At 41.3% G+C, this 19601-nt stretch overlaps 1 protein-coding gene across 1 annotated transcript in view; it reads right to left on the bottom strand.

The window, feature by feature from the left end:
* LOC103185469 (protein tyrosine phosphatase receptor type D) overlaps positions 1-19601 on the bottom strand; it is a 327531-nt gene that overhangs the window by 243399 nt on the left and 64531 nt on the right. The window contains exon 2 of the mRNA XM_042332552.1: positions 2367-2534. Coding sequence (XP_042188486.1) covers positions 2367-2451 — 85 coding nt within the window. The 5' untranslated portion in view covers positions 2452-2534. The remainder of the gene's footprint in view (positions 1-2366; positions 2535-19601) is intronic.

Raw genomic sequence — 19601 nt, 5'->3', positions numbered from 1 at the left:
GATATACAACTCTGCTCTGTGTTTAAGTTACTGCCAACATGTTCTGCATGTGGGTCAAAAAAACAGTGGTTCCCATCAGGCATCATTAATATGGACTCAGTGTCTAACTGAAAATCCTATCTGATCCCAGCAGGCATTATGGCACAACCGACTTGTGGTGCCTGCTCCGAAACCCGGAGATAGTGACCATCCAGCAACTTAGCCATGATATACTGTGGTTACTGGAGAATTATTATTATAACTATTAATAATAATTCTTCCATTTAGTATAGCGCCTTTCCTGCAGGGAGGACATCTCAAAGCGTTTCATAGGAATTCCTGTGAAGCGTAGTGACTGTCTATCTGTAGACAAACGCGGTAGGCAATTTGCACACAGCAACGTCTCACAAACCAGCCATGAAGTGGAGGATTCTTAGCCACGACATCTGAAGAAACTCAACTCCTTTCTCTCTACAACAACAACAATAAAATTAATTTGTATGGCGCCTTTCACTTTGGGAGGACTTCCCAAGGCGCTGGACAATCAGAGTTTCGGACCCAAGCTGGGGGTCAGGAGGTTGGAGGGCGGGGGGAAGGATGGTGACCGAAGGCACGGTCAAAGAGGGTCTTGAGATGGGTCTTGAACCAGGCAAGGGAGAGGGTGAGGCGGGGGGGACTGCGGGATGGAGTTCCAGAGGGTAGGGGCAGAGTGGCTTAAGTGGCTCTTGAGTCTCTATTAATGAATCCCTTAATTTTTCTTTCCTTGTAAGGGTAAAACAAGCCAATACACATTTCAAACGATGCTACATCTGAACAAATAATACCCAATATCCACACTGAAGAGACTGAGCTGCCTTTGTTTATAGGGTAACAGTGGTGCTAACATCAACTTCCAACTGGCTCTTCAGTGGCAAGGCTGTCACCACATATCGCAGACCAACAACTGATTTACATAGATAGTTGCACAGCATTTAACTGACCACTAAGCAAGTAGCAACCTATCAGGTGTAACGCGCACTATGGTGTATGTTCACATCGGGGAGTTTTCGAGTTGGATGGTCCTGTCCAGAACACCAGTTTAGTAAAGCTTGTTCAGACATTGCATGTCAAGCGTATAATTGCTCAGAGTCGCAGGCTGCCACAATTGAAACATCAGGCCTTTACCCTGAGAGGCCCGTCTCTCTATCTGTGAGCTGTAATCTCTACTTGATGGTTATCTTGTTCAGGGGAAGAGGCGAAAGAAATGTAATTGTACATTAATAATCACAATGTACCAGAATATAACTTCCTGAATCTGTGAAGGGCGTTGGTATTTACAGTGAACTGTGCTGTTTACAGGCACGGTCACCGATCCTCTCTCCTTGTGTGGCAGTGTCTGTGTAATGCGGGTCTCACGTCAGGCTGTGTGAGAGGTACAGCGTCCTTGATAGACGTCACACCTAGAAAGGCATGCGCACTGGGTAATTCAACACACGGTATGTCAGCGGGCAGGTATCAGCCCTTTTACTCTGTTAAACATAAAACTGCAAAGTGCAAGGTATGATGCACGATATATATGACAGGCTGCAGGCACCGCCTCCTTCCTGTCCTTGTGACTTATTTTTCAATGAAACATGCAATTTTGTTTATTAGGCAACAATTAAACGGCTTCAACAAAACTATGCGCAAGGACGAAATACGACTGCATCGAGAGAGAGGCTTAGATTCACACTGATTTTCTGGATCGAGACCAGTACTCTTGGCATTCAAGACATGACAGTAGGAGTGCAGATGGCGCAATGGAACAGTGAATGCCATCTGATGCCAATGCATATGGTCACTGTGAGGTGCTTCGACAGGAAGGAAGCTTTCTCGAGCAAGTAATTCTTTAAAAGAAATCTTCCAACAAGCGGCAAGAACGGTGCGTGTTATATTGGCGGAGCAGCAGTTTAATGAAGACCGCCTGTTGTCAGCTGGTGCCGTGGACACCTTCTCATGGTCCTCCTCCAGCCCTTGAGGGCCGTGTTCCGGATGTTGCAGTCGGGTGGGAAACAGCAGCATTTGTGCTGAGCCGAGGCAACCCTGCTGTTAACTGGAGGGCTGGTGCCAGCATCACAGAGTCAGGAGCGGTGTGCAATATGGTCACAGTGATGATCATTACTTTCTCATAATAGCAACATAATAAAAGGAGCACGGGGGGGGGGGAGGGGGGGAGGAGGGGGACCGGGGAGGGGGAGGCAGGGAATAACATGAAAATCTAGTAAAAACAAAGCTACTGCTACTTGTTCTGCAATAGGTTTGATACATGGTATACGTGTGCGTGGGCATGTGTGTATTGTGTGGGTGTTGAGGCGATGGTTGGTGTCAATGTTAAATTAAACATATTCACTCTTTGGAAGTGGACTTACTCTCAGCATCAGCACATAGCAAGAAGCACAGGAGCACCACCAGTGGTCTGACTGTGGGCATCGTTCGACAGCTTGGCAACAGCATTCTTTGGCAGCCTCGTTCTCACTGGCTTACAAGCTGCTTCGAGCGAGTGCAGTCTGCAACTGTGAATGCGATACGTTCAGAACCTGTGAGAAAGCACACACACACACACACAGAGACGTTAGAGACTTTAGTCCACCTCTGTCACATTTCCAGAAGAGCTGATGTTCGAATCTGCTCATTCATTAATCGTCGCGAATGCAGCAGTCAGTGTCGAGAGCGTGCACACACAAAGCAGATTAAAAAGGACATCATTACACCATGTAAATTATGATCCTGCCGGAGGTGCCTTTGTAGCTTCCAGGCAGACATGAAAAGCTCATCGCGTAACATGAGCCCGAAAGCAGAGAGAGACAGGGAGAGAAAAAACTATATAAAAAAATTTCTTTTTTAAAACAAATCACAATCGGCTGTTTAAACTTTGACCGCCGCAGCCAATCTCCCGCTCAGCCAGTGATGGAATCCTCTGGCCCTCTAAAGATCACAGCCTGTGACACAGCACACAAGGCACAGTCACTCTTCCCTTGCTCTTCAGGGTCCTTTCTGCTTACCAGCCCCCTCGCCCCACCCCCCCCCCCCCCATTCTCTCCATTTTCCTTCATCCCTCATGATCATGGCAAGGCAGTAAATGACACCCAGGTTCAATTCTGTCAGACTCAATTTACGTCCCTGCGAGCACTGAGAGGCCAGATGATGCTTCACATTCTCTATTCCGCTGTTCCATGGGTGACACATAGAGCGCAGAGCACGACGGAAGAGAGATCTGAGCAAAGTCTGCAAGAGGCGGGGGTCCTGAATCAGTGCCAGGGACACCCACGTAGCAGGCGATATGTTATTTCTGCTCCTGACGTGCCCAAATCAACGTTCCCAGAATTAATGCCGAGCTTGTCGCCCTCGATACTCGGAGACAATTTTTCACAATCATTTATTTTTGCCAAGATGTTATTGCCAAAGATTGGTCAATGCGATGGTGTTCTATGCTCAAGTAGAGGGGCACAATCAGAGCCACAAATCAAATCAAACCTGCAGCAGCCTGACCTTGGGCTAACAACAGGGATACTGAGTCACAGCAAAGGTGCCAACTAACCCATCACCTGTGAAGCGGGCCTGATAACCCTATCTAGCTCTGGGTGAAGAAATACTTTCCAGTGGCCGCATCAAGCAGTTTCTTAAATACATTCTCAGTGCCCTAACTATCCCTGAACCTGTGCCCACTTTCCCCACCTGCCTTCACTTCCTGAAATGAGCAGAATTGCTTTATTTTATGATGAACGTAACAGGTGTACAGAGAGCAAACAGACGAAGATCAAAAGCGAAAAAGCGAGCAAAGAAAAGGCAGGATAATACAAGTGAGAAAATAGATCAAAGCATCAGCATCCCTTGCTAGTCTGTGGGCACATCGAGAGTTTAGATCTCATGTAACGTACATTTCCATAATACCCCTTTCCCTCCTAACAATGTCCCATTTCCACTGAGCCACCTGCCAGTTGCAGCTAAGGTTTCATGAATCTATAACAAGGGTACGAGTGATCTCTCTGTGTTGCTGTGAGTCACCTCTGCCACTGAAATATTACTTTCCAGATTACCATAACCATACTAGTTATATTACAGTTTCAAAAAATTTGGTTCTAAGTAGGTATTTTAATGCAGATCGATCTTACAGTGCAGGGGATACAAGCATTCATGTGTTTTGGCTTCATCTGAACTTGGAGATTTGCGGAGGCATTTGGTACCTTCTATCAGATTCTCATTGATTTTACACAGTGAGCTTCGGGCATTTCAAGCACTGTGTTGTGTTTGAAAGGAAAAGATCTGTTACATTTTGTTGGTCAACACTTTTGTGTGGCAACAAAATAGAGGAGTATTTGGAAAGCCTAAAATAGACAAATCCTACACAAGACACAGGGATTTCTGTACTGCTTGGGAAGGGCAGAAAGTCCACCTTGCTCTTGACCTACTACCTTAGAATTTCAGAAGGGCAAGAATTTGGCCCATTCCTAAACACAGTCTCAGATTAAAGCCAAATTTCTGTTGTTTTCAAAGAACCCACTGAAAAACTTTTTCATTTTAAGACTGTCTTAAAGAATTTGCCACGTTCTACAGGATGTGAAGTGCTGAGATCAAAAGCCTAGTTCAAGGTGGAATTTCTCCCCTGGGAGGGGATTGGAGATCCTATGAGTAGTGGCTAACAGAGCAGGGTGGAGATTAGTGAATAGTGGAGCTACAGGGATTTAGGAATATTTTAGAATTTTATTCAATTATCTTTGATTTCTCATGGTCACTTGTGATGGGTGACATGAAGTGCACTATTGGGTCTATTTCACATGGTTTGTGACAGGAGTAGACTTATCTCACCAGTCCCCAGGAGCTTTTCCCCACTGTTAATTTTCTTGTGCTCTCAGGTTCCCAAGTGAAAGCACCTGTTGGATTTCAAAGACCAGAAAATCCCTGCTAATTGATGCCTACTAGAAAATTACTAAAAAGGATGTGATAATACTCTGTTGCTGGTGATGAAGAGTACCCATTGGTGGGAAAAGTTAAAGAATCAATAAGGTGTTTCTCATAGATTTCTGGTGGTTCTGAGCAGAATACAGCTGACCCCATGGATCTGTATGGATCAAGAATAGTACAGATTGTGATTGTGTACATTATGGCTTGTGAACTGTGTGGATTGGGGACAATATTGATCTCATTCATGTACAATACGGATTGTGTACAGTATGGATCATTACTGTGTAGAGTATAATAATAATAAATTTAAAATCCTTGCATTTTGATATAGCGCTTTTCATGTCTTCTAGAGGTCTCAAAGCGCTTCACTTAACATACTGTAAAGTGAATTGACTGTATATTTTGTAGGCGAGACGAGTATGGATTGTAATCATGTTCAGTATGGATTATATACAGTACATTAATACTCCAAAATAAAATATAATTCAATGTAATCCTCCAAATAAAAAAAATTGTTCAATCAATTCATGGCTGTTTGTGAGACATTGCTGTGCGTAAATCACCTCCCGCATTCTCCCACAAATTACACAGTCAGCTATCCTTCACAGTAAAATCCTGGGAAACTCTTTGAGACACCTTGACAACTTGATAAGGAGCTACATCAAATGCAAGGATCATTATTACATTATTGTACGTCAAGACCAGAGATAAAGCAGTGGAAGAGCAGGTGCGGCTTCCATTGTTTCCAAAGATCCAACAGGGATACAATAAGGAAGAAGAGGATTTGAAAGACTGACATGGATTACATACATTTTATTTTGTAATTTCTATTGTGTTATTTTTTCATTCTGCAATTGCAGATTCTATTCGGTTAAGTTACAGGAGGCATTTCTCTCTCTCTCTTCCTGCCAGTGCTGGCTGGATTTATAAAAGATTTACAGCAGCTTAGCAACGTTTTGTATTAAAAATGACCGTTTAAAACTGCTCGCATAAATAAACCTGTCTCGCTGATACAGGCTTAGCTCACCCCATTCATTTCCCAAAGGATTAGCAGAACTCAAAATATTTAGCGCTCAGGATGTGAGCACTAATGCTCCCTTGGGAGATGGTTGTTTGCAGATTGAAGGCAGCAGACCTTCTGAAGACTTTGCACCTTAAATGTGAGACCTTGTTAGAGAGACGTTTCAGACTTTGAATTATAGACTCATGAGGTAACATTTTTTTAGTTAGCTTCAGTTTGCTGCAGTGCTTGAGCTGGGCTGCACTTGTACAGAATCCTCATTGCATGTGAGTTAGTTATTGATGTTTCATTCACCTACAAATACACAGTCACGACACTTCACAGTAAAATCCTATGAAGCACTTTGAGGTGTCTTGCTGATGTGACAAGGGGTTTTATCAAATTCAAGGATTATTAAGCACGGAAGTTGGAAGAGCATTGATTACTTGCTCCCCTGATCATTGATTCCCCAATGGCTCAGCTGGTTTATTCGGCTGAACTAGGAGAGTCCCTGATTCAATACAAATTTACATTTATAATGTCGGAAGTACATCCCAAAGTGCTTAACAATGCTGGCTTGGCTCCCGAGCTAGGAATGGGAGCTGAGGTTAGTGGGGAGGGGAAAGATAACCAAAAGTACGGTCGAAGAGGTGAGTCTTGAAAAGGACCTTGCATTCAATCTCTGGTCTGTGCTCAAAGAACTGATATCAGCCAAAAGCAACAGTAATGATGCTACAAATGACCTTGGCAAAAGCAAGTTTAGGGAGGGGAATATCAGCCAGAGATTCCACTCCTTAATGTTATCCTGCCGAGAGGTGTGCAAGTGTGACTGAGTACAGAATCAGGCTCTCAGCTAGGATATCTTGTGCATTCTTATAACTATCTCATACATTTCTCCAAGGTTCTGACTTGAAGTAGCAGAGATTGACATTGCCCATGTAACCGCGCCTCGTTAGAAGAGAAAAGGAGTCACATTTAGGAAGGGAGAAAATTGGCAAAGTATAAAAAAAAAATCCTGAATTTCATCAAGCTGGCACATGAAAACTCCGATAAGTGGTGACGCGATCCCACCTGCCAATATTTTCACACACACACCCACTGTGAAATAGAATTTTCTCAATGTTTTGCTTCATCGATAAAGTGTCCATCTCATATAGTAAGCACATAATCAAAATAAACATCGAACTATTTACAGAAAGAAATAGCGTGTGGTGTGAAATCATTACCAGACCAATCAGTGCACTGCCAGTGCTTTCCGTTCCTCTCAGTATAAAGACCACATGAAAAGAGATCTGCTAACTGTGTCCACAAAATAATTGTCGTCAGATTTTTGCTCTCAATATCACCTACGCATTTATTTAAGTTAACCTGGTGGTGCATAAACTCTCTACATTTAATTCCCAATGGAAGTGAAACTTACTAATTCAGCAATTTACACTGATATCTGCCGGTTTTAATACTTTACATCATCCACTTGCACAGCACCTCATTTCAATTTCATGGTCTTAACTTATCCTATTTAATGCATCATTTGGAAATTTGCACACAATGGGGACCAACGAATCCCATTTGAAATTATCCTCTTCTCAGATAGTAAACGAAAACTTTCAAAAAAATTGGAGCTAATCATTTTCCTCTATTTCTGCCATGCTACATCAAGACAATAAACCAAGACCCCATCTGTGCCTGTTCAGGTGGATATTAAAGATCCCTCAGCACTATTCAAATAGAGATGGGAGTTTCTCCTGGTTTCCTGGCCAACAATCCTCTGTGTAAATTGGTCATTTGCTCCATTATTTTTTGTAGGACATTGCTGCATGCAAATTTGTTGCCGTGTTCACTCATAAATACAGTCACTAAACTTTACCGATGTTTTGATATTATAGGTGCTTTTCCAAACATGATGATTGTTACAATTAATATTATGATAGCTTTCTCTCTTTAATAATAATAACCCTTGCATTTGATATAACGCCTTATCACGTCATTGAGATGTCTCAAAGCCCTTCACAGGATATACTGCAAAGTGAATTGACTGTGTATTTTGTGGGCAAAAGGTAGCAGCCAATTGCACACAAGCACATTTTCTTTTCCCCACACACACACACCATTCTCTTGCCAAGTGACAGAGCAAGGTATCTTTTCAAGATATTGTTCGGTGCTACTCATCACATCTACTAGGTTTCCCCAACATCCCATTCTGAGCCACAAACAGTTCCTGAAGACAGCAGCAGTTCAGGGATTAGGGTGGAACTGACAAAAGTATTGATAGAAGCCACGTGGTGTCACTTTTTTTTTAAATAAAATTATCTTTTCCTCCTCCCCTCATCACCTCATGCCATCACACAAAAAATAAAGAGAAAAAAATAAAAATGTTCCCTCGGGTCTTTGTTATGTTCATAAAAGAATCCCTTTCTTGTGCTAAGCCGCCTCATTGTATGTGGTTGTAAGGGAGTAAAAATTAAATATGTATCCAGTATCAGCACTTCTAACGTGCTGACTCACACTAACACACAGTGCCACAGGCATCAGTTGTCGTTCTTCATATGCGAGCCCAGACAATCAGTGTTGACAATCTATCAACTGGAGGGAACATAAAAGTCGAGTGCCATTTTGGGAATATAGGAAGACAGGAACCGGAAGAGGCCATTCAGCCCATCAATCCCGTTCCACCAGTTTATTAGATTTTGGCCAATCTTCCAATCCCAATGCCCCGCCCTTTCACCATACCACTGAACACTGACAGATCAACTTATAATAATAATAATCATTGTATTTGATATAGTTCCTTTTTATACCTCAAAGAGCTTTATAGTAATTACTCTTAAATGTAGTGACTGTCTCTTTGTCGACGGACATGCCAGCAAGCAATTTGTGCACAGCAATATCCCCTCAATTAGCCAGGAGGTGAACAAGTCATTTTTCTGGAGGATTGTTGGCCAGAACACAGGGCGAAACTCCCTTTCTGGTTCTGGAAACTACCATGGGCTCACTAACATCCACTTGAACAATCATCTCATCGAACACATAGCATCTCAGATAATGCAGCACTCCATCGCTGCAATGGCTATGAGATCAAAACCTCAATGTGGAAGTTACGCCACTACTATATTCAGATTGCCAAAAAAGTACAAAACAACATAGATGGCCCCTGTTTTAAGGGCTGCCATTATATCATCATACCCCAATGTTATATTCCCTCAAGGAAAAATAATAATAATGATAATAAAAATAATGATAATAATCCCTCAAGGAAAAAAAATAATAAATTGGTCACTTCAATCCATGACTGTTTGTGGGACACTGTTGTGTGCAATTGGCTGCCGCGTTTCGCCCACAAATATACAGTCAATTCACTTTACAGTATATTCTGTGAAGCTTTCAGATTTTCAGACTTTCAGATGTCTCGATCACGTGATAAGAAGCTATATCAAATGCAAGGATTATTATTATTATTATTATTCAAGATGTTCAATTAACCAGAGCTCTGAGAGCAACCGAGCACTGGACAGACAGACGCCATTTAATACTAAGAGAGCTGTCTTATCGCTTACTTATCTTAAACAAAGTGGCAAGTCTCTAAAGACACTGACTGTGAAGCAACATTAGGATCTCACAATTCAAAATTCTCTCAGAATCTGAGTGAAAAGCCATCATTATTGTCACAATCAGGCACCAAAGCTCAGGGGCATTAAAGCTGAGTTAGATAGTTTCAAATAGAAGGTTTAAAACAACAGCGCTGGACACAAGAGAACAGCACATCTCTGCTGGTTAGATAATAAATTCTCAAGACTTGAAACCAGGGTCCAAGTCTTTACTCAACCAGATGAAACACAGACTCCGTGAAGTTCAAAATGAGTCCTGTGGTAGGAAGGCAGAGAAGAATCTTATACTTCCCTTGGTCCTTAATGGAGCAAATAAAGAGAGACATTGTCTATACATTTACTTTAAAGTTTCATACAAAATGGCAGAGGACATCCACTCACTTGAAAATAAGAGAGATTTTCTGATCTTATACAACGCATTTAAGTAAGCGTATAGATCGGGCTATAGATCTGTTCCTTTAAGAACCACATATGGAAACTGTTTTACACAGAATTCCAAAATTGTCCATCACTTGAATTTATTTTTGGTCAGTGTGTCTAATACATACCATCACCATGCTTAAAATACCCAAACCAGACTGAGAGTTCCACATATATACACCACCTAGACATGGATATTTCCCTGTGTCTGAAATGGAATGTGCACTCTCTCCCTGGAGGGATTCTGCAGAATATTAGGTGCAGGTTGGCAAGAGCCAAGGCCTGGGGACCCTGGAGTATGCATTGGGGTACTGCTGGAGTTTAACCAACTAAAGACACGTAGCTTGCCAATGAGATCACTGTTTGGCAAACATCCTGCAGCTCATCTGGCTAAAACCACCCTTCCTGCTAGGGCTTTGTCTCGTAGAGTTACCAGGAGCTGAGTGAGAAGAATCCCTGCTTCAATGCACTGAAATATTTCAAAGATCTGCTGATCATACCTTCCGATAGAAAAGCAGAAAGCACTGAAAATATTGGACAAGCAGGGCAATCTCAACCATCCGCCACCTAGAGAAAAATTACTCAAGGCAACAGGTGAGATGAAGGATAGCAGCCCTAGGACCTGACGGAAAGCCAGCAGAGATTGACAAGCTCACTCAGACAGTGCAAGTAGGTTGCTTGCTTCTGATTTTACAACCAAACTGACATAAAGATACCTTTCCACAAGATCTGAAGGATTCATGTATTATCACTTGTGACAATCAGAGAGGAGACAAATCAGACTGCAGGATGCTAGACATTTCTCTTTCTATAGTATTTCTGCCTTTCTATTCCTCTTCTTGCCATACGTAGCTGGTTACTGCCCAGGGTACTATTCAGCAGACTGTCTGTCTCAGTCACCAAACCCAGTCTTCCTGAAATGATGTGCCTTTCAATTCAATAACAGAACAGCTGAAATGGTCTTTATCCCGACACAAGCATAAGAAAAACCTAGTGAAAAGGTTATGGATGTACATAGAGTTAGAAGAGCTTACTATTTAGTTAAATAAACAACAACAACTTGAATTTACATAGCGCCCTTCATGCAGGGTAGCATCTCGGAGTGCTTTAAATATTATTTTTTGTGTTTGGCACTCCTAAAACAATTGATCAAGAATATCTTGGAGTCCTGTAGCTCAGTGGTTAGAGCACTCGCTTTGCAAGTGAGAGACCTGAGTTCAATTCCAGGCAGGTCAGGGCGAAACCTTGGGCAAGTTTCCTTACTCCACACGCCTAATAATAATCCCTCCAAAAAACCAAAAACAATAATTAAATTGGTCATTTTCAATCTACGACTGTTTGTGGGACATTGCTGTGCGCAATTGGCTGCCGCGTTCGCCCACAAATATACAGTCAATTCACTTTACAGTGTGTTCTGTGAAGCGCTTTGGGACGTCCTCCTGACGTGAAAAGCGCTATATCAAATGCAAGGATTATTATTATTATATTATTATAATATGTACAAGCTGCATGAAAGGCAGCACAGCCAAGTAATGCAAATTGGGAAACCTCCAATCCTCCTTTCAGTCTTGTCCATCTTAAAGCAGCCTTTGCTTTTACTCCTGTTCCAACTGTACTACTCCCTCTACAGATATTCACCCACCCACCCCCATTCCTGTCCCAAACATCAACGATGTACTGTCACCTTGACGTCCTTGTTCTATCTCAGTTAGCACCTATCCAAATAACCTCTGACCCTCATTCCCACACAGATACCCACCCAGTTATTTTTTGGAACGGCACAATAGATGCACCTTTGACTGCTTTTGTTCTCAGTGTATTCCACATATACACAACTGTTGACCGTGATTCATTAGGTCTTACTGTTGAAATACCCTCCATCTGAACTGAGAAACAAAGAACAAATAAAACCTAGCAGCTACCATCCAAGAGTCATCATTTCAGGGAGCGTTTCCTTAAACTTTGTTCTTTTCGTTCTCTGGAATGAACTTTGTGTGAGCTCCTGGTGCACAAATACAAGACGAGGCAGAGGAATATAATTGTCACGTCAACATGAGGTAAAAGGCTACTTCATGTAATAAAGTGCAGCAATCCAGTACATGACAAGTCACTGTGTCTATCCAAAAACTGGGCTGATAGGATGGAAGTCAGACTAAAGTTAATAAACATTTATTTACTTTTATGAAGTGAATGAATGATGGTACTCTATACAAAGAATCAATACCTTTGTCTTTTACTTTGCACAATAAATCACAGGGTCCTTCAGACAGACAGCATTCCGTCTGGAGACTTTACTGGGCAAAATAGAATCCACATAAAATGCACACACACATCACAGTGCATCTTTTCACACCCCTAATGCAGTTTTTAATTTTATTAAAATGACGATCCACATATTAATCAAAAGCATTACATAAGACTCCGGTTCTGTTTTTCTAACGGGTCATCCAAATCTTGTTACAGGGGGATTGTAGTTTTTTTTAATGAAAATTAAATGAAAAGGAGATAAGACTTAATTAGGATACCGCAACATTTCTCAGATCTTTTGTTAAATGTCATCCAGACAACGGCAGGCAGTAGCTTAAGTCTCTATGAATAACATTATATGCACATTTATGGCAGGATTGGAAAGTTCATGAAGGCCTCAATTTAGTCATTACTTTGGACATTAATACACTTAAATAATAATCCTTGCATTTGATATAGGGTCTATGTTGAAATGTCCCAAAGGGCTATGGCTACAGGGAATGGCTGCAAAGTGTTATGACTGTGTAGTTGTAGGTTATCTGGGGTAGATTGCTGGCTAGGGCAGTAGGAGAAACTTCTCTTTTCAAATAGTGTCATGGCATCTCAATCAACAAACTGAACAGGCAGATGGGCCCCTGGTTTTAGCATCTCATCCAAAAGATGATACAGCCAACATTGTAGAGCTCCCCCAGGACTGTGCTGGAATGAGTGTGAGCTCAAAGTCAATCCTAGAGTGGTGAAAAAATGATAATTTGGCTGTTACTAGTTCCCTACTCACTTATCATAAAGCGTAAACAAGTTTGGCACCACCATGCAACCTGACTTGAATCCTGAACTGTTATTTGTTGGAGTCAAATACTCCCAGTTAAAAAAAAATGAGCTGATAATGGAAATTCATTTTTTTAATCAAAAATTCTATTTTTTTCCAAACACACAAATATTACACATCACTCCCCAAAACATATTATTATTGGCCACTAAAATACAGTTTAGTTTCTGCGGTTAGTCATCAAAAATAAGGCTTATGGCACAAAAATTGTGGTCTGGACCTCAAAAAGTTTTCAATGGGAGTAACTGGTTATGGTTTTTCTACTCAATCTTTCCTCTTATTTTCTTCCTTTATCCCTCCTCTCCTGAATGTAATGACTCACACTCCAGTTTTATACCACAGCAAATGGAAGCCCTGGTAGATACATAGAATCTACAGCATCAGAATAGGCCATTCAGCCGAAATAGCCCATGCCAGGGTTTATATTCCACTTGAGCATCCAACTATCTTAATCACGCCCTCCTCCACTCATACTCTAGTCTCTTCCCATTTCAATGTCAAACAAACAATGAGTATTTACTGGGTCTTCAACAGTATAGGTTACCACAACTGAGTTTAGGAAGATGGGAACAGGAGCAAGACATTGAGCCGGATTATTTTGACCTTTTAATAGATCATCACAGTTCCCTTTAATCTCATTTCCCTACCTATATCAAATGCAAGGATTATTATCATTATTATTATAACCTCTTTAATAATAAATTGGTCACTCAATCCATGACTGTTTGTGAGACTGCCGTGTTTTGCCCACAAATATGCAGTCAATTCACTTTACAGTATATTCTGTGAAGCGCTTTGAGACATCTAGAAGACATGAAAAGTGATATATCAAATGCAAGGATTATTATTATTATTATATCCACTTTAATATAATGGTGTGCAAGGTGGGAAGAAGGGAGATTGACTCTGTGGAATAAAGGCACTGCCAACGAGCCAGGTTTGATGCATGTTTCGCAAACCAGGAGAAAAGGAGCAAGGCAAAGGGATTTTGAGAACATTTTCTGGAGAAACCATGGGTATAGTAGTCATTGATGATGAGAGCGGAGGGGGTTAGGGTATAGACAAAGAAGTGGGCTGAATAATAATAACAATTCTTGCATTTGATAAAGCATCTTATCACGTCTTTGAGACATCTCAAAGCGCTTCACAGAATATACTGTCAAGTGAATTGACTGTGTATTTTGTGGGCGAAACGTGGCAGGGTCTCACAACCAGTCATGGTTGAGTGACCAATTTATTATTATTATTTTTTTGAAGGAATTATTACTCCCAGAAAAGCAATCTACCAATCGACTAACAAATAGGTTCCTACTTACTGCTAGGTAAACAGAGGCGTGTGGAGTAAGGAAAGTTACCCAACATTTCGCCCTGTGGGGAATCGAACCCAGGTCTCTCGCTTGTGAGGCGAGTGCTCTTATCACTGAGCTACAGGACTCCACAGATTAAGGTTGCAGAGGTAGGATAGGGCAAGTTCATGAAGAGATTTGAGGAGAAGGATGAGAATCTTGAAGCTACCCTTTGGTTGTAGAAAGGTTTCCTCTGATCTCACTTTGAATCGGCTTAGTTCTAACTTGAAGATCATGTTGTGACCTTGTTGTGTTGGATAAATCCCTCATCTTGCTCTTGTCCTCAATTAGCAGAAGGAAAAAGGAGTCAATTCCATTTAGTTCAGGGAAACAAGCAGCTACTCCATATCCAACCAACAGAAATGCAGAAGAATGACTTGGAGCAGTGAAAAGTCTGCCTTTTACTTGCTCAACCACACCCTATCTGATGCTCTTTGCCTGGGGTTTCCTGTTCTGTTGGTGTCACAACGAGTTAATGCTCCATGTCCACCCCGTGCACACAAAATGAGTGAAATACAGCCATCGTAGAACATTTACCAGACTGCTATGTCTCCTACGCAATCTTGGTCTACAGTGATTCACTCGCTAATTCATAACTGTGTCCCACCACTTACAGAAAGATGATATTTGGATTGCATCAAACTAGTTATTAAGGCAGTGGATTCATAGAACAATAACAATAATCACTGCAGGCAGTGCAATTGATGCTTTATTCATAAAAGCTTTTCAGTTGATACGGCCCCCTGCTTCGTTAATACTGATAACCGAACCTAGGCACATCTGCAGTAATAAGCATTTTCATATGTTTTGACAATGCTCAAAACGCACAGCAAAACATGAACTCCAGTCATTTCAACTAGCCAGAATTCTAATGATTTCTGTATTGTCTCAGGCATCTAAAAAATGAACTTACTTCCAACATAGTTCTTAAAAGAGGAAAAAGACAATTGCATTCTGTTAACGAGATGCGGTTCTACAAGGTTTACCAGGTTTTTTCCTTTGGTTTGAGTTTGGAGCTGTCAGTCAACCTGTGAAGCGACAGGAGCAATGCTGCAGAATTTATGGCAAACCTGAGCAAAGTGGACAAGCGCTGATTAAAAGCTTAATGCAGAAGAGGTGAGAGACTGGGGGGGGAAGGGGGAAGAAGGTGTAGTGCGTTAACGCATTGACCTGTCACCTCTGGGTTAGATTCCCGCCAAGATTGATTGAAGGAATGTCTCCTCTGACCTCTGGGTATAAGGGTCGTATGCAAAATGATCCTGTGATATTCAGCCTCAAATGAACATTTACATTGTCAATCTCTTTCAGAGCAGTTTAGAAGGATTCCTGGTGTAAGAGTTACTGTATATGTACGAGTCTGTGTAGGGGGGGAAGGAAGACATCCCTTCTCTGTTTAGGGATGTCTGTCCCACATCAGAGGGACAGACAGAGGGAGTTTTACTCTGCTGCGCCTGTTAATGCTGTACCTGACTGACTGGGGCTTGAGTCTAGTACACTGTTAAGAAAGGTATCCGATTTCCATAGAACTGTCACAGACTCTTTAAATTATTCTATTAGGCCGATTCTTAACCTGGATGTGCTCAGAAGCCATTCATAAGAACTTTCAATTCATAAGTAAAAAAATTGTGTTGGGACACTCCATTCTATTCAGTATCCATCCTCGGCATATCGTTTCATCTCTGCTGATCTATCTCGGCCACACAATGTTTTCTAGATTAGCATCACAGAAACATATGAGGTCCGAAATTCCACCTAATCTTAGCCTGCGAGACCATTTTTGCCCTCAAATTTTAGATGGTGCAGATGGTCAGAAACTCTTAAATTACATCCAGTCTAACTTTAGAAGAAGCTTTTCTGCATCTCTTAAAAGCAAAGAACCAGCTTCCAAATGAATTTTCCGCAATTCTGCCATTACCTTAAATTTTAAGACAAAAACGCTGTTATAGGTTAAATTATGGTTGCAATTTCAGGACAATAAAGTTTACAACACAGGAGACAATTTAGCCAATGGTGTCTGTGCGGACGTTAGTTCCCCCACTAAACCTATACACCCTTTGCCATTCCATTACCCTTTATTATCTGACTCCGCACCATCCTGTTTACAAATAAAAGTTTCACTGGAGCAAAACCGTGAAAGTACAGGAGGTAAAATGCTTTAACAATTAGCAGGTGCTTTATGTAGTCATGGTAAAAAAAACTTTAGACCTCAATTATAGTTCTATCTTTCAGATCGATCTGCAGCACACTAAGAGCCAGGTAATTCCAAGGCATATGGAAAACCAGCACCATGCTTAAAATTATCCAAATGACTGAGATTCCTACATATGTGTGGTTTAAGTCTGGATATAGGGGAGCACACCCTACTTACCTAATCCTGCAGATTTTATAATAATAAATAAGTATAAGACTTATATTTGATATAGTGCACTGAATGTCAGGAAGCCCTTCACAGGATTCACTGTGAAGTTAGTGACTGGGTAGTTTGTAGATAAATTTGCACACAGCAATATCCCACAGCAATATCCCTGTGTTTCAGTGCAGGTTGGCAAGAACTCTGCAGGTTTGTTTGGTTCTGGTATGTAGTAAGTGGGGATCCAACTGTAAAACTGGAATTGTGAACCACTATTAAATAATCCTATTGAGAAGTGATTGTTTTTAAAACTATAAAGTCTGACGTGTTGAAGAGGAATTGATAGTGATTGCTTAGACAATGCAAGCAACAAGAACTTGCATTTACATAGCACTTTTCACTAAGGTAACGTCTCAAGATAAGTAGACAGTTTCATTTTACAGTGACACTGATATTATTGTCTGTTCATTCAATATGCAGGAAACAAGCACTTTTAATTAAACATTTTCATGGCCAAAAAAACGTCCGCCCAGCGTTCGCTCAGCAAATTCAATCAGCTACTTACGGCGCACAAAGCTTTCCCACTGTTCGGAAAACTATCATGTTCGCTCACAGCTTAACGAGGAATAAACACCGTGACCTTTTACAGCAACTTAAAATCTGTATAAAGTTACAGGCTCACTTTTTCTATGAGGTTCCCATGGAAAACTAAACAAACACTACAGCAGGTTTCTCAAGCTGTTAGTCAGGACTCCAGGACCATATGGAATAAGAACAGATACGGATAGCAACCCAATGCGTTCCAGTGCTCAGCAGAAGACTTGGGGGCTTGTACAGAGTATTTCAATCAATCTGGTGGTGCACAACAGTGTAAGATACTTCAGAAAGGTTTGTGATGTACATCTCTATGACGTTCCTGAGAACTATTCAAAAACATGCGTTATAATAAGGGCTGTCAACATATCAGGATTCTCCATCCGTGCGGGAGCTCTGAACAACAATGAATTTTATATAAAAGCATCTACACCTGGAGCCAATGCAACAATAACTGGAGCCAAAACCCTGTCCCCACGTTCATACCGATATCACACAAGTTTACGAGACTGTGAGTGCGGGCGGCTGGGTCTGCTCTTCTACACCATACCCTTCCCTCCACCCCCACCTCATGCCCGTGTCCCACATCCCCAAAATATTTAAGTTGTCTCTTCCACTCTGAAGTACCTCTGGTAAAGAACTGCAGCATTACAGAAACTGACAATAACACACAGAAATACACTACTGTGAAATATACCTTGTGTTTACCATCCCTTGTACTACCTGATTTTTTCCTTTTTATTTTACCTTCTCAACTCCCGTGAACGTATGTTGTTACCTTTTCAACCCTTTGACTGGGGTGCGTTCATCTCCAGCAGCAGAAGGGACAGCATTGCAAATGCACCGACAAACAGAATAATAGTTTTCCAGGATTCTCTTGAACACAGATAATGTAGCACTTAAGCCTGGAAGAGCTTGAGCTATTTGCGGGTTGATCAGTGAATGCAATTACTAGCGCTTAGCATAAGATGAGGTGTGTGAAGGTATTGTGAGTGGATGAGTTGCCTCCTGTTTTGTGTTTTTGTTCTGAAGGAACAATCACTTTATTGGGAAACTGAGATCAACAGATCTATCTGAGCAATATGAAATGAGGATTACAAGATTGCAAGATTGAAGAAGGCCGTTGGGCCCATTTGAACTCAACTCTCCAGAATACCCACCCTCCCTGTTATCCTTCGTTCACAACATCAATCTGTTTTGTTACATGACACAAAAGTCCATTCAGATCAGCGAGCCCACAACACCCCAGTGCACGCAGAACCTACCGATTTGTGAAAGTTGCAACCTCAGGCTCTATCTCCTGGGGGTGACTGAATAATGACTATTCCATTAAAGCCATAATTTAAAACATGGAGCGCCATGTAACAATTTCAGGTGACTAAAAATACAATGGAATCGCAGGTGTTAGTTGAGGAGAGGGCAAAAAATTACAACCTGCGTTATAACAGGGCACTATCAAGAACAGCTGCCTTAAACTACAACTGAACTACAATGTTGCGCACTATAACGTCACCGATCACATATAATCTGTCCAGCTCCATCGGAACACATTGAGTGGGCTTCAAATCATGTAGTTGCGCTGACTTGTTTCGAACGACAACAATAACAACAAAGATAATTTGCACTTATATCAGATCTGGTTGAAACGGTGTCGTGAATTTGGGATTTTACGGTGAGAAAATGTCACCGTCTACAATCCAATGTCTGAACCCTCGTTATAATGAAGCATGTTATAATGTAACAATAATATAAGGATAATAAACCTTGCATTTCATACACAAAGTAGGGACGGTGTCTCAAAGTACTTCACCGGATTAAAGGGTATTAAAAGACAGTGCATTTTGTATGTGAACAGGGTTTTATTGCATGCAGAATATTCCTGTCGACCATGTGAGAACTGTCCCACCACTTAATTCTGATTGCCCCTCACTCCACAAAGTGCTTGAGCTCTAAAGTTGTTGTAAGTGGAAATATAAATGATCAAATAGTGCTGTTATTCACACTGGCACCGAACTACAGCGGGACTTTAAATATGTAACACAGACAGATGAGAGGAATTGCGAACATTGTAAATTTAACTATTTATTTTTTAAAACTGCACAAGAAAGAACACAATAACACATCAAACAATAGAGGAAACCGGCCCAGTAGCAGCTTCAAACAGCAACGAAAAGGCATCAAAGGCAAGTGAGACAGAAAATTACTGTTGACTGTGGGCATTTGCTACTATTTTGTGTTTCAGTGCAGCACATCCCTCCAGGCTCTATAATAATCACATCTGCTGAAACCTTTAACCTTGAAATCTTGCAAC

The sequence above is a fragment of the Callorhinchus milii genome, unplaced genomic scaffold (assembly GCF_018977255.1).
Source record: "Callorhinchus milii isolate IMCB2004 unplaced genomic scaffold, IMCB_Cmil_1.0 Scaffold1, whole genome shotgun sequence".
Taxonomy (NCBI): domain Eukaryota; kingdom Metazoa; phylum Chordata; class Chondrichthyes; order Chimaeriformes; family Callorhinchidae; genus Callorhinchus; species Callorhinchus milii.
Note: the sequence above shows the minus strand (reverse complement) of the source record. Positions and strands in the feature narration are given on the sequence as shown.